At 29.8% G+C, this 17,241-nt stretch overlaps 1 protein-coding gene across 1 annotated transcript; it reads right to left on the bottom strand.

The window, feature by feature from the left end:
* Positions 1-817: 817 nt before the first annotated feature.
* Positions 818-3,550, bottom strand: LOC140173762 (zinc finger BED domain-containing protein RICESLEEPER 2-like). The gene is made up of 3 exons (XM_072198337.1): positions 3,364-3,550; positions 1,018-2,732; positions 818-937 (listed from the first exon to the last, which is right to left on the bottom strand). The coding sequence occupies exons 1-3, from the start codon at positions 3,548-3,550 to the stop codon at positions 818-820; spliced, it is 2,022 nt and encodes a 673-aa protein (XP_072054438.1).
* Between the last annotated feature and the right edge of the window lie 13,691 nt (positions 3,551-17,241).

A 17,241-nucleotide genomic window follows, 5' to 3' on the forward strand; every position in this document is an offset into this window, starting at 1 on the left:
GAAGGCGACGGGGTTAGTCCACGGCGCTGCAACTTAGGGATGGGGCACAGTTAGGGGTGGCAGGCGGGGAAGTCCGCCCCGCCCCGCCGGAAGCTCGCTCTCTGGCGGGCTGGCCCTCCCCGCCCCGCCTATTCAGGCGGTCCCAAAATCCTAGCCCGCCCGGCCTAATGGAGGGCTGGCGGGCTAAGCCTGTCTAAAATTGTTTTTTTTTATATTTATAAGGACATATCTAATATCTTCTATTTAAATCAATATAAATATAAATATTAAATATAAATAGTCTTCAAAATAAATAAACATAATCCAATTATCCAAAATACAAAAACATAGTTATAAATAGTCCCATAGACAAAATAAATATAATCCAAAGTCCAAAAACATAATTATAAATAGTCTTCAAAGCAAATTAAATTTAATTCAATACACTTAATTTTCATCTTCATCTTCATGTAAGTCAATAACATCATTGGAACCAACTCCTGAAGAATAGCCTTCTCCTTTTGCAATATCTTCCTGATCTTTATCTTCCTCTAGAAAAAGGTAAACAAATATATTAGCAAAATAGTACATAATAATGTTCAAAATCACTCAAGTATGTATGTCATAAATATAATATACCAAAATCATCATATCCACGTATCCAATTTCTGGTGCAAATCACCGCTTCAACATTATCTGACAACAAACGACTTCTATACTTATTCAAAACATGAGAACCCATGCTAAATGCATATTCTGAAGCCACGGTAGTAATAGGAATGCTCAACAAATCTCGTGCCATTAGTGATAGTGTTGAAAAACGATGATGGTTGTCTTTCTACCATTGCAAAACATCAATGATTGCATCATTGCAAAATAATGTTGCCTCACTCAAATAAATATCTAGTTGGTTCTTTCCACTTTTCACTTCAGCTTCTTGATTACGGGACATCAAATCCTTTGCATTACAAACAACATATGAATCAAAAAGCATAAAAAATAAAAAATACATATAACCAAGTAGATAAAAATACTTACACCAACAATTTTAATAAGCTGAGTTCCAATTGCAGAAGATGTTACTTGAGAAAAATTATTTGAAAGTTGGGAAGAACTCTCTACAGTTGTAGAGAAATTTTGGTCATAAACTTCAAAAATCTTGTATAACTTACTCTTCACATGCTCCACTTTGTCTTTAGCACTAATAGGATCAATCTCATTATAGCAATGAACCAAAGTGTTGAGTTTAAATCTAGGATCAAGAACTACCCTAAATGCAAGAACAACACTGTATTCTTCCCAATATTTCTTGAACTTAATCATCATTTTTTCTCCCACATTCCTTATAAGCACTTCATTATTCTTCAAACTATTTATTAAAATAAGCTGGATTTGCCAAACTTGTAAAAAATACAAGTTGGATGTTGGGTAAGAAGTTCCAGACATCAACTTGGTAGTTTCATAAAATGGTAACAAGAAATCACATATCTTTTCAGTTCTTCTCCACTCATCTGATGAAGGACAATACTCCCTAAACCCAGCTTCTTTTACTTTATACATTTCAAAAGCTTTCTTATAAGGAATAGCACTTGCAAGCATTGCATAAAGTGAATTCCACCTAGTAGGAACATCTAAAAATAATGCATTCGTATACTCAAGTCCCTCAATATCTTCAAAACATTCTTTAAACTTAACCATTCGACTTTCAGATTTTCTCAGAAACTTAATAGACTCTCTAATCTTATACACTGCATCACCACATATTTTCATTCCATCTTGGACAATAAGATTTAAAATATGAACAGAGCAACGAACATGAAAGAATTCACCACCACACAACAATAAACCATACACATCCAAAGTACTTTTTAAGTGTTCAACACAAGTATCATTAGAAGAAGCATTATCCAAAGTAATGAAAAAAATCTTTTTATCAATTTTCCACTCAGTCAAAAGCGTAAAGATTTTAGAAGACAACTCAAATCCTGTGTAAGGAGGAGGCATATCACAAAAATTGAGAATTTTACTTTGTAATTTCCGGTTCTCATCAACAAAATGTACAGTCAAACATATAAACCCCTCATTGGTACTGGAAGTCCAAAGATCAGATGTTAAGAAAATTCTATTTGGAATGGAAACTAAAATTTTTTTAAGTTTCGCAGCTTCTCTCTTGTGAACTTTCACTATGTCAGCCTTAACCGTATTCCTAGAAGGAAGTTTCAAAGTTGGACTAATATATTTCACCCAATTTCTAAATCTCCTATCATCAACCATATTAAAAGGCTTATCCCCAGCAACTACATACCCAGCAAACATATCTCTAGCCACTCCTGAATCAATCTTAAGTGAACCCATTTTAAGTTGCAATTCTGCTATAGTCTGACCAATATCTTCATGCTTAATTTGAGTACAACTATCAAGATTCCATTTTATAGTAGAAGTGCCATATCGCTTACCTCCATCTTTAAACACCTTCTTGCATCCTTTACACTCAGCACATTCTACTCCATCCTTATCTGGACCGAGCTTTTTGAAAAAATTCCAAACATCGGAGGTTGCTAGTCTTAGCCTTTTCAAACTAGATTCATCAACCTCGATCGGAGCAGCCTCAGAATCAACTCCAATAGTAACAAGGTTACTCACAGTTTCAGAATTCATATTTTCTGAAATAAAAGCAAACGTAAATTGTTTATATGAACTAGGTTCATCAACCATTAGCAGACCACACAAAAAATAGCAAACAATTTCTGAATCTGCATCAGATTCAAGTATTCAACCAAATATCAACCATTATCAACCATAATTAAAACTCAACTATTATGAAACAACACAAAAAACAGGAAACAATTTCTGAATCCGCATCAGATTCAAGTATTCAACCAAATATCAACCATTATCAACCATAATCAAAACTCAACCGTTATCAAACAACACAAAAAAATAGGAAACAATTTCTGAATCTGCATCAGATTTAACCAAATATCAACCATTATCAACCGTAATCAAAACTCAACCATAATCAGATTTAACCAAATATCAACCATAATCAAAACCCAACCAAATATCAACCCTAATTTACCTATATCAAACAGCACAAAACACAACAAACAAACCTAAATTGATGAATCTCAAACCATAAGTTAGAAAACTAACCAGAGGAGGCGAGGAGCAGCCATGTCGTAGTGATGAAGATAAACAAGGAGACCCAGAGTCCCAGAGAGCGAGACCAGCAGCGAGAGGACAAGACCCAAGAGCCCAGGACCCAGACCAGCAGCGACGACGGCCAGACGGAGCAGCAGCGGTGGCTAGAACCCAGTAGGCCACGATGACCGAAGATCGACGTGACTCAGTGACTGCGACTCAGCGAGCGTCAGGGGTGAGGACGGAACTCTGAAGTGCGAGCTGAGCTCAATGGAAGTGTGAGATGGCGGGTGTGAGGTGTGACCGTGTAAGACTGGAGAAGCTGAAGGCTGAAGGCTGAAGCCTCTGTGTTGACTGTTGAGGATGACCGAGTGAGAGACTGAGAGTGACGGTGAGGAATTGAGGAACTGAGGAACCGAGTGAGAGCCATCGAGGAGATTGGAGACGAGGAACTGAGGAAGCTGTAACTGCAAATCTGGAAGTGGAATTAGGGATTCATTAGGGTTTCACTGGGGATTAGGGATTGGGTCGGGTCGGGTGGGTGGGTTCATGGGTTTTGGACTTCTGGGTCTAGGTTCATGGGTTCACCTTAAAAAAAATGCCTCAGCCCGCCGGGGAAGCCCGCCCCGCCCTGCCAAAGCCCACGGTTTAAGCGGTTTGGGTTAGGCGGACTTTTGTCTTTCGGCGGTCCCAAATTTCCAGCCCAGCCCGCCTTTTTTGGCGGGTTACGCGGGCCGGCCTGGCGGATTTAGGCCCGTTTGCCACCCCTAGTTGCAGTGATAGCTTGCGAGCGCGACGACCATGAGGCGGCGGTAGCAAGACCTGTGGCGCCGGCGCCACCTTCCTCTTCTCCTCCCTCAGTTCTCTCTCTTTCTCTCCGTTATCTCTTTCCTCTCTCTCTTTTTTTTCCATGAATTGCTGCTGAGTTTGGGAAGAGAAGAAGGGACTTTGGTGGCTGAAGGAGGTAAGGCGGCTAGGGTTAGGAAAATTGGGGGTTAGGGAGCTATTTGGGGATTTAGGATTTTGGTAAAAATTAGGTATAGGGATAGTTTGGTAATTTTAATAAAATTGGAGCGTAAAGTATTAATATTTAAAAAATTAATTTAATCTCTAAAATTACTTTAAAATATTATTTGTGGTATAAAAGTACTAATTGATTCTCAATAAATTACTCCAATTGAAAATACATGGTAATATAATTAATTTTCTTTACCTTTAACTTAAAGTAGTAAATAATATAAATATAAAGCATCTAAAATCGAATCATATAAAATTCTTATTATCTCATAACTACCAACTTTATAATTTAAATATAAAAAATAATTCAATAATTATAAAATTAAACAAAATCCTAATTTAAATAGCCAAACCTCATTATTTTCAAATTTCTAGAACTTTAAATCATAAATAGGAAAATAATCCATAGGTATAGAGTTTGGATAAAAACCTTAATTTATTTTAAAACCAATTAATTGCCTTTAATTATTTTCAATAAAAATAATTTTTGAAATTAAAATTATAAATAAATATATCATTTGGGATTACTTCAAAATAAAACTTTTCAAAGGTCTTGGATCTTACAGATATAAATAAATGTAATCTTATGCAAATTTTGTAATATTAAAATTAAGAAATACCACACAAGAATCGTTAGTTATGATGATGATATATAATTGATTTAGAGAGAAAAAAGAACAACAATAAAAATAAATATTAAAAAATATGGAATATTAAATCGACAAAAAGATTAAATAAATCATATTAAATGCTAATAATGAGAGAAAACAATTAAAATTATAGTAACATCATAAAAAAATATTTCATATCTAAGATATAATAATATTTTTTTTATTTGAAATGCATATCAAATGATATATTTAAAGAAAATTTAACTTGCTTATGTGTATTCTAGGATAACATTTATTCATATATATATATATATATATATATATATATATATATATATATATATATATATATATATATATATATATATATATATTTGGAATGTAGATTGAATTTTTTTAAAAATAATACAAGTGTAATTATTCGTGCAATGAACGAGATAAGATCGAATAAAATAGTTTTAACAGAAGACTAATTTTTTTTAAATATAAAGACCCATATAAGAAAAGCTATAATCCTAAAACCCTAATTAATAGGATAACAATTTCCAAATTAAATTCTTAAAAAATTCTCCTATAAAGTAATAAATAAAATATCATAAATATTGATTCTTATTCTAAACTTTAACATAACTCATGGACTTATTTCAAATGCCTTAACATTCACAAGAATGTATAGTAACCATGTTCTTCCTTCATATGAACTTGTAACAACGATGGAATGTCGAAATATTTGTTGCATATACTACAATTACTTGAATTATAAGTAACTGGATTGTGAGCCTTGCTCTTATGGGCGCGCAAATTTTTTGAAGTTGAAAACTTCTTATCACATTGATCACATTCGTATTTCTTTTTTTGATCAGACGTGATGAACAATATTAATATTCAAGTAAGAAAATATGTAGAATAAAATAGTAAAGCAAATAATAAGAATATATTGAACAACTATTATGGTATAGTAGGTATATATAGAAGAACTTTGTATGCTTTAAAATAAGTGTTATATATTTAGTTTTTTAATATTTGATTCAATTTCCTTATTTGAAGATATGCTTAAAAAATATAAAATACATACATAAAAATATTGAGGATGAGATATAAATAAATGTAATCTTATGCAAATTTTGTAATATTAAAATTAAGAAATACCACGCAAGAATCGTTAGTTATGATGATGATATATAATTGATTTAGAGAGAAAAAAGAACAACAATAAAAATAAATATTAAAAAAATATAGAATATTAAATCGACAAAAAAGATTAAATAAATCATATTAAATGCTAATAATAAGAGCAAACAATTAAAATTATAGTAACATCATAAAAAAATATTTCATATCTAAGATATAATAATATTTTTTTTATTTGAAATACATATCAAATGATATATTTAAAGAAAATTTAACTTGGTTACGTGTGTTTTAGAATAACATTTATTCATATATATATTTGGAATGTAGATTGAATTTTTTTTAAGGATAATACAAGTGTAATTACCCGTGCAATGCATGTGCCATGCACGTACAATACACGAGATAAGATCGAATAAAATAGTTTTAACAGAAGACTAAATTTTTTTAAATATAAAGACCCATATAAGAAAAGCTATAACCCTAAAATCCTAATTAATAGGATAACAATTCCTAAATTAAATTCTTAAAAAAAAATTCTCCCAAAAAGTAATAAATAAAATACCTTAAATATTGATTCTCATTCTAAACTTTAACATAACTCGTGGACTTATTTCAAATGCCTTAACATTCACAAGAATGTACAGTAACCATGTTCTTTCTTCGTATGAACTTGTAACAACGATGGAATGTCGAAATATTTGTTGCATATACTACAATTACTTGGATTATAAGTAACTGGATTGTAAGCCTTGCTCTTATGGACGCGCAAATTTTTTGAAGTTGAAAATTTCTGTTCACATTGATCACACTCGTATTTCTTTTTTTGATCAGACATGATGAACAATATTCAATATTCAAGTATGAAAATATGAGGAATAAAATAGTAAAGCAAATAATAAGAATGTATTGAACAACTATTATGATATAGTTGGTATATATAGAAGAACTTTGTATGCTTTAAAATATGTGTTATATATTTAGTTTTTTAGTATTTGATTCAGTTTTCTTATTTGAAGATATTCTTAAAAAATATAATATACATACATAAAAATAATGAGGATGAGATATAAATAAATGTAATCTTATGTAAATTTTGTAATATTAAAATTAAAAAATACCACGCAAGAATCGTTAGTTATGATGATTATATATAATTGATTTAGAGAGAAAAAAGAACAACAATAAAAATAAATATTAAAAAAAATATGGAATATTAAATCGACAAAAAGATTAAATAAATCATATTAAATGCTAATAATGAGAGCAAACAATTAAAATTATAGTAACATAATAGAAAAAATATTTCATATCTAAAATATAATAATATTTTTTTATTTGAAATGTATATCAAATGATATATTTAAAGAAAATTTCACTTGGTTATGTGTATTCTAGGATAACATTTATTCATATATATTTGGAATGTAGATTGAATTTTCTTTTAGGAATAATACAAGTGTAATTACCAGTGCAATGCACAAGATAAAATCGAATAAAAAAGTTTTAACAGAAGACTAATTTTTTTAAATATAAAGACCTATATAAAAAAAGCTATAATCCTAAAACCCTAATTAATAGGATAACAATTTCCAAATTAAATTCTTAAAAAAAATTATCCCATAAAGTAATAAATAAAATACTATAAATATTGATTCTCATTCTAAACTTTAACATAACTCATGGACTTATTTTAAATGCCTTAACATTCAGAAGAATGTATAGTAACCATGTTCTTCCTTCATATGAACTTGTAACAACGATAGAATGTCGAAATATTTGTTGCATATAATACAATTACCTGGATTATAAATAAGTGGATTGTGAGCCTTGCTCTTATGGGCGCGCAAATTTTTTGAAGTTGAAAACTTCTTATCACATTGATCACACTCGTATTTCTTTTCTTGATCAGACCTGAAGAGCAATATTCAATATTCAAGTAAGAAAATATGTAGAATAAAATAGTAAAGCAAATAATAAGAATGTATTGAACAACTATTATGGTATAGTAGGTATATATAGAAGAACTTTGTATGCTTTAAAATAAGTGTTATATATTTAGTTTTTTAGTATTTGATTCAGTTTCCTTATTTGAAGATATTCTTAAAAAATATAATATACATACATAAAAATAATGAAGATGAGATATAAATAAATGTAATCTTATGCAAATTTTGTAATATTAAAATTAAGAAATACCACGCAAGAATCGTTAGTTATGATGATGATATATAATTGATTTAGAGAGAAAAAAGAACAACAATAAAAATAAATATTTAAAAAATATGGAAAATTATATCGACAAAAAAAATTAAATAAATCATATTAAATGCTAATAATGAGAGCAAACAATTAAAATTATAGTAACATCATAAAAAAAATATTTTATATCTAAGATATAATAATATTTTTTTATTTGAAATGCATATCAAATGATATATTTAAAGAAAATTTAACTTGGTTATGTGTATTCTAGGATAACATTTATACATATATATATTTGGAATGTAGATTGAATTTTCTTTTAAGGATAATACAAGTGTCATTATCCGTGCAATGCACGAGATAAGATCGAATAAAATAGTTTTAACAAAAGACTAATTTTTTAAATATAAAGACCCTTATAAGAAAAGCTATAACCCTAAAACCCTAATTAATAGGATAACAATTCCCAAATTAAATTCTTAAAAAAATCTCTCATAAAGTAATAATTAAAATACCATAAATATTGATTCTCATTCTAAACTTTAACATAACTCATAGACTTATTTCAAATGCCTTAACATTTACAAGAATGTATAGTAATCATGTTCTTCCTTCATATGAACTTGTAACAACGTGGGATGTCGAAATATTTTTTGCATATACTACAATTACTTGGATTATAAGTGACTGGATTGTGAGCGTTGCTCTTATGGGTGCGCAAATTTTTTGAAGCTGAAAACTTCTTATAACATTGATCACACTCGTATTTCTTTTCTTGATCAGACATGATGGACAATATTCCATATTCAAGTAAGAAAATATGTAGAATAAAATAGTAAATCAAATAATAAGAATGTATTGAACAACTATTATGGTATAGTTGGTATATATAGAAGAACTTTGTATGCTTTAAAATAAGTGTTATATATTTAGTTTTTTTAGTATTTGATTCAATTTTCTTCTTTGAAGATATTCTTAAAAAATATAATATACATACATAAAAATAATGAGGATGAGATATAAATAAATGTAATCTTATGCAAATTTTGTAATATTAAAATTAAGAAATACCACGCAAGAATCGTTAGTTACGATGATGATATATAATTGATTTAAAGAGAAAAAAGAACAACAATAAAAATAAATATTAAAAAATATGGAATATTAAATCGACAAAAAGATTAAATAAATCATATTAAATGCTAATAACGAGAGCAAACAATTAAAATTATAGTAACATCATAAAAAAATATTTCATATCTAAGATATAATAATATTTTTTATTTGAAATGCATATCAAATAATATATTTAAAGAAAATTTAACTTGGTTATATGCATTCTAGGATAACATTTATTCATATATATATTTGGAATGTAGATTAAATTTTTTCTATGGATAATTCAAGTGTAATCACCCGTGCAATGCACGTGCCATACCCGTGCAATGCACGTGCCATACCCGTGCAATGCACGTGCCATGCACGTGCAATGCAGAGGTAAGATCGAATAAAATAGTTTTAACAGAAGACTAATTTTTTTTAGAAAAGGACAAATCGGTCCCTGACCTTTTTTTTAGAAGACATTTTCGTCCTCGATGATTGGAAAATACAATTATGTCCCTGACCCTTCAAAATTGTGGACAAATCTATCCCCCCGTTAATCTCAGCCCGTTAACCCCATCGAAAAATGCTGAGTTGGCTGCCGTGGCTCTGACGTGGACGTAACGGGATGCCACGTTCGTAAGACTTTCTGGAAATAGGATAGATTAGTCCCCAACCTCCAAAAATGACGCCGTTTCTCCCCCACGCCCCAATCTTTCAAATTCTTGAACCCTATTTCCTTGAGTGCATAGAAAGGGTGAAGCTGGTGAACGAAGAAAGGGAGCATGGCATCGGATGGGGTATCATCTTGTTCGCAAAGAAGTGGAGGTGTAGGAAGAGAAGAGCAATTCGCCAAAGGTTCTGGTCCTAAGGGGAAGGATGGCAAAGATGGGGTGTCACCGAAGTGCTTCTGTGGAAAATACGCCATCATGTTCATGTCGAAGACAAGCAGCAACCCTAACAGATTATTTCTCGGCTGTCCATTTTATAAGGTATGTATAATTGTGTGGGAATCTGTTAGTGTTAGGGTTTAGGGTAACCCAATTTTTCATGGTGATATATGTGGAATGATTTTGTGCAGGTGAGACAACCCCATTGCAAGTTTTTTTTTGTGGTTAGATGAGCACATTGGAAGGCTTGGGTTGAGTGATTCAAGGTTCCAGGCAGAGAAGGAATTAGGTGACGTTGAAGAGAATGCATGGAAGCATGGCATGGAAAAGAAGATCAGTTGTTTAGAGAAGAGGATTGTAGCTTTCGAGTCCAAAAAGAATCCAATTAGATGGTGTATATATGTGATTATAATTGTCCTGATTGCTGGTATTTTAAGTTGTAAGAACTTATTGATGGTTGAATATGATAAATTTTGTTACGTGTCACCTGAAAAAATTTGAACATGTTCTTTCTAGAAATGTATGAATTTTGTATCCTGTATATTGCAATGTAATGCAGAAAATGAAAGCTGGCAAAATCACAGGTAATCAAACATTGAGTAACTGGCATTAAACCTTTGAACTTAAACATTGTTCATTGTAAGTGACAACCCAAAAAAAGGACGACTAGTTGGCTAGTAATGTCTACACATGTATGGCATGCTACCAGTGACAAGTTTTTGCTTAACCACAAACAAGTAACCAAAAAACTGGATAATACCCAAAAAAAGATAGTTATATCTGGCTAATACAAAAAAGGTTTACAGCAGGACACATTTGTCACAAAATAAGATAATACATGACTTGCTTCATTCCTTGGAGTCCTTGAACGCTGAGACAGTTGGTTTAGATGGTTGTGGGGGTGGGGCCTGCTTAGGTTGTGCAGCTGCCTGCGTGCTAGATGGTGCTTGGTGAACTGGTTCTTGGTGTTGTGTGCTACATGGTGGTGGCCCTTGACCAAGTGAAGCAGGTGGCCTGAAAATCTTTTGATGGCAAATCACTAATGTAGAAACCCCCTACCCCTGCATTGTCCAGCTCCACACCAGGATTACCACCACCTCCTCTTTCATCATTCGGCCGATCAGCCCCTTGACCACCAATATTACCCCCTGCACTATTTTCTCCCCTAACATTCACCCTGGTCCTTTTCTGAACCCTCTTCTGTTCAACCTTAGCCTTTCCCTTTGACCCTTGCCTCCTTGCAACTGGCTTCTTCGGGGTGACTATCTTTTTTCTATCCTGTATACTTTTTCTCTTGCAACTGGCTTCTTTTTCACTCTCAGAACTAGAGGTCTCCACTCTAGCTGGTGGAAGTTTGTACAGCACATCCTCCGTGCTTTTGTACCCGTCATCTGATGAAGAGGATGTCTTCACTTCCTCTAATATCTCATCACATCCACATCCACATCCACTGCCCCATCAGCATCCCTTCCAGCATCTTCAACAACCTCAGGGACATCTACTCCATGATCAAAGTATATATGAAACTCAGCAGAGTTTTGGTTCTTCGATATGTTATCTCGCATTGCATTTATCCCAGCATCCCCAGTTAACTTGTTTAAATCCGACTCAATGTCGCTACTTGTGGGATCATACCAGTATACTTTTCTGTATGACTGGTATCCCAAACCCTTGAACAACATAACAAGGTCTCCAAAGTTCACAAAGTCCATGTCCATCTCAGGGAACCTCTCTTCCTTCCCATTTTCATAAACCAAGGCTCCATCAATCCCTCTGACAAACTTCCCTCCATGGTGAAAAATCGGCACCACAAAAACGTCAACCATCTGAAATTAACCAATGATCAACAACGTCTCAGTCCAGAAAAAGTTACCAAAATTTTGAAGGAAACCCATTTGCCCGACCAAGTTCCCTTTTACTAATCATAACACAACGTTTTCAAAAGAATTAAACCACTACATTATACCCCTGTTTCCCACACTCTCAACATGCACACACACTGCATTCACCCTTTCTTCCCACACAATAACTAAAACTTAAACGAAAAGGATCACGATCTTACCTTCTAAGGAAGACAGCAAGTACGCCCTCAACGAAACCCTCCTTCTTGGCTTCCCACAGCAACTCCACGACGGACCGATTGCTCTTTCACGTAGTGCAATTTTTGGAGGGAGAAACAGGAGGGAACTTTGATCGTTGCTCTTCTAGGGTTTTCAGTAATTTAGAGGAAAAAGCATGGGTGTTATGGGTATTGCATATGGGAATTAAACTGTGTTTGGATGGGTTGGGGAGAAACAGCGTCGTTTTTGGAGGCTGGGGACTAATCTGTCCTATTTCCATAAAGTCTTACCAATGTGGCATCCCGCTACGTCCACGTCAGAGCCACGGCAGCCAACTCAGCATTTTCCGACGGGGCTAACGAGCTGAAATTAACGGGAGATAGATTTGTCCACAATTTTGAAGGGTCAGGGATATCATTGTATTTTCCAATTATCGAGGACAAAAATATCTTCTGAAAAAAGGTCGGGATCGATTTGTCCTTTTCTTTTTTTTTAATTTCTACTAATACATAAATTTTAAAATTATATCCTTAATATATATGGTAGATCGCAAAACCTTTAGAAATTTAGTTTTTTGTTCTTCTGTAAATTCAACATTTTAAATACATTTTTAGAATTTCATATATAGTTTATTTCTTTAAACATGAGTATTGAGTGTTTACAATATAGTTTAGAATCATTGAAAGTAAAAAATAAATCAACATAAACACTCCTAAATAATAAATATTAATACACACGTAAAACATATATATATATATATATATATATATATATATATATATATATATATATATATATATATATGAGAAATAATGTATTGTTGGTATTTTTTTTGTATTATGACTGACAGCTCAACAAAATGAAAAAGATGAAGAGAGAATTTAATGATAATCAAGAAAAGAAAAAATAATAAAATGAAATAAAAAATGGAGTTAGCGCTCTATTTAAATACTTGTCACTCCCCATCGTAAAGCTCCACATTGTTTCCCTTTCGCTCTCTGATCTTCTCTCTCTTTTCATTCGTTAATATTTCTTGTCAGAATGCAGGCCGTGGGAGGAATTGGCCCCGGAGGGGGCAAGGAGTATCCTGAAAACCTAACTCCTTTCGTGACACGATGACAGTAACACGCATAATTGCAGTCATGGGAGGCTTGATCTTCGGTTACGAACTTACGATATAGGAATCTCCGGTATATATAATAGAAATTAGAGGAATAACAAGTGTAATTAGAGGAATAATAAGTGTAATTATTCGTATCATACGTGATAAGATTGAATAAAATATTAAAATAATAATTAAATAAAAACAAAAAAATAGTATTATAAAATTTATAAAAAACAATAATAAATAAAGTAAACCTCTAATAAAATTTTCATTAAAAATTTAAATTATAAACAAATTAAAAAATTGGTATCATGATCAAATTAATAATTTTAAGAATATAATTCATTTAATCTATTTTACGTGTCAAAAATCTAATATATTATAATTTATTCAACGAATGTGATCAAATTCCACGTTTTAAACGTTTTTGCCTGAGTATTTGTCTCTGGAAAAAATACCAAAACAAAAAATTATTGTTATATTGGATGATTTTAATACGAAAAAAAACGTTTAGAAATATTCTAAATCAAAAATTACGTTGGGAACGGTTTCGATTCTGACCCTCAACGTTAGAGACCAAAATAATACTTATCCCTATGATTATTATTATTATTATTATTATTATTATTATTATTAATAAAAATATTTTCGATCGATAATTGATAAGTAGTTTAATAATGCGTTAAATATTGATTTTATATAACTATAATAAAGATATTTTTCTTAATTAGTATAATTATGCATTATTACTTAAATGCTAATTATAGTATAAGTATAATAAAGATATTTTTATAAAATAAACTTAGGAGAGAAAATAGTGCATTCATTTTGGCGGCAAAATGAATTCACGAGGAATCGACACCTCACTTTTATTAGTCGAGGAAAACAAGTTTTAGTATATTAAGTATATATGCTTAGGTAATTAAAGTGATGATAGACACCTTTAAGTTACTTAAATTAATAAAAATGTGAGGAACTTACAAAAATGAGTTAATAACTAGAAAATCAACTAATAACTAAATTTTTATATCATTTTTTATTATTCTTATGGTTATCATTTTCTTTTTTCTTTTTTTTTCAAAATTATTATTCGTTCATTACAAACTTTGCCAATTTTAAATAATTTTTTTGTAAAGTGATCTACGTTATTTTATTTTTCTTGATGATGAGAAAGAATTTCGAACAAATGGAGTAACGGTCCTTTTTGGTTGGTTTGATTCCTAGTATAACCAAATTTGGTTTGTGTTTTTTTTTTTAAGTTTTATAACAGAAAAAAGTATATATATAAAAATAAAAATAAAATTTTTATATTTTTTTCTGAAATTTGAAAGAAAAAATACCCAAAATAAAAATAAAAAATATTTTTTAAACTATTAGAGTGTTAGTATCTTTTCTATTTAGATAACAATAAAAGGACAAATTTTATTAGCCTTAAAATTGATAGATCAAATTGATCAAAAAGTAAAAATTAGAGAAATAACAAGTGTAAACGCACGTGATAAGATCGAATAAAATATCAAAATAATAATGAAATAAAAACAGAAAAATAGTATTATAAAATTTATAAAAAACAATAATAATTAAAGCAAACCTCTAATAAAATTTTTATTAAAATTTTAAATTGTAAACAAATTAAAAAATTGGTATCAGGGTCAAATTAATAATTTTAAGAATATAACTCATTTAATTTATGTCACGTGTCAAAAATCTAATATATTATAATCTATTCAACGAATGAGATCAAATCCCACGTTTTAAACGTCTTTGTCTGAGTATTTGTCTCTGGCAAAAATACCAAAACAAAAAATTATTGTTACATTAGACGATTTTAATACGAAAAAAAAACGGTAAGGAAGATTCTAAATAAAAAATTACGTTGGAGACGGTTTCGATTTTGACCCTCAGCGCTAGGAAACAAAACAATACTTATCCCTATTATTATTATTATTATTATTATTATTATTATTATTATTATTATTATTATTATTATTATTATTATTATTATTATTATTATTATTATTAAAAATATTTTCGATTGATAATTGATAAGTAATTTAATAATGCATTAAATATTGATTTTATATAACTATAATAAATATATTTTCCTAAATTAGTATAATTATACATTATTACTTAAATGCTAATTAAAGTATAAGTATAATAAAGATATTTTTATAAAATAAACTTAGAAGAAAATATAGTGCATTTATTTTGGCGGAAAATAGATTCATGAAGAATCAACACCTCACTTTTATTAGTTTGGGCAAAACCCAGTTTTAATATATTAAGTAAATAGATATCTACCAAAATATGGAAAGAAACAAATTAAATATATTTTTAGTCCTTATAAATAATATTCCTTTGGTTTATATTATTTGTCTGTAGTTTGTACTTTCATATTTGAATATTTGATTCATTTTTTTGTAGAGTTGTCTTTTTTTCCAAAAGATTTAGGATTTAATAAACAAAAAAAAAGCAATAATTTTTTAGTTTTTTTTATTATAATGCATAAATTCTTTTAGAATTATTAGGCCATGACCCATGGCTAAGTCCAAACCTAATAGTATTAGGTTAATAATAAACTAACCCAGAAAATAATTTACCACAAAAATTTTGATAAAACACAACGGATAGTAACTTAAGATGAATATAAGAGAGTTATTCTGAATCTAACAAACCCAAGGCAATTCGACCCAAGTATATATTTATCGGTTTTGTTTTTTTTTTTTTTCTCTCCATTAGCTTTAACCCTTGAAATAGCATAGAAGTTATACCACTTTATTTCACCAGACAATGATAAAGTTGATAATCAAACTCATTCAAACCCCACGAATTAAATAGGTTATTGATCCGTTTACTTTTTATCTGTTTTAATTCATTGATTTAAACAAATATTTAATCTTATATTTTTGATAGAAGTGAATGCTAAGGAACTATTAACTAACTAACACTTTTAATGTAAAGACAGATAATCGACTAATGTTGACTCAAATGTAAAAGGCACATAAAGAAAAAATATTGATCATCGAACATTTCTTTCCCAAATGTGTTAGCTCTACAAATTCAACCCATTTTGACATTGTCAAATGGTCCTCGTCTTATATCAATTTTTCTAATATTGTTATGGCATTATACTTGGGAATTGGGATTTCAAACAAGTCGCAAGTAAAACAAAGGAAAATACTAGTGACAAAATATTTCATCTACATCTTTTACTCCTTCCATTCCCCAATGATAAAGTAACGTTAACTTTATTAATACATTTGGAATTAATTATGAATTTGATATCCAAAAGATTTAACCAATGATAAAAAAATTCATGAAAGATGTTAGTAATAAATCAGTTTTTGAATGATTCGAAAATACAACAAAAAAGATCAACAAATATTATATTGTTTGTAAATAACAAAAAAGTTTTTATATTTAACAAACAACTTATTTATTAGATATAAATTTTTGTAATAACATTTAAATAAATATTTTAAAAATACATACAAAAATTCGAAGCAAAATTCAATTTCAAAATTTTTTTATTTTTCAAAAAGTCATTCACAATAATTTTTTAAAAAAAATTACCAATTTTTAAAGATAAAAAAACATTTTTTAATAATAATTCTAAAAATCTGCATCAAAATTTAATTTTTAAAATTATTTTTAGAATATATATTTAATATCTAGTTCTTTTGTCGTATTTTTAAATCTGTCGATAACTTATTTATCATTCATATTTTTTGCAATTTGTTTTGTCAATTATGCAAACTTTCAAATACTGTTTTGATAGTTTACTCGTACATTTATAAGTAAATGTATTCGAATATAATGTATGTTTATATCAAAATACAATTTATATAAATGCATCAAAAAAAGTCGAAAATGACTTATCATATCAATATGAAATTCAAGGAGCATGTCAATGGAATCCTTTGATTTGCCAATAGATAGGAGATAGAAATAACAACAGAGAAAATATAGAAACTTAGAAAGTAGAAACATTAACAATC

Source organism: Arachis hypogaea, chromosome 6, assembly GCF_003086295.3.
Source record: "Arachis hypogaea cultivar Tifrunner chromosome 6, arahy.Tifrunner.gnm2.J5K5, whole genome shotgun sequence".
In the NCBI taxonomy this organism is placed as follows: domain Eukaryota; kingdom Viridiplantae; phylum Streptophyta; class Magnoliopsida; order Fabales; family Fabaceae; genus Arachis; species Arachis hypogaea.

Bases quoted from the DNA above. Each gene is read 5' to 3' on its own strand.
- LOC140173762 (XM_072198337.1), bottom strand. From the start codon at position 3,550: ATGGCTCTCACTCGGTTCCTCAGTTCCTCAATTCCTCACCGTCACTCT. The intron at 2,733-3,363 runs GTCCTCACCCCT...AATCTGATGCAG, and splicing joins AGCTCGCACTTCAGAGTTCC to ATTCAGAAATTGTTTGCTAT. The intron at 938-1,017 runs GTAAGTATTTTT...TGTAATGCAAAG, and splicing joins AGCTTATTAAAATTGTTGGT to GATTTGATGTCCCGTAATCA.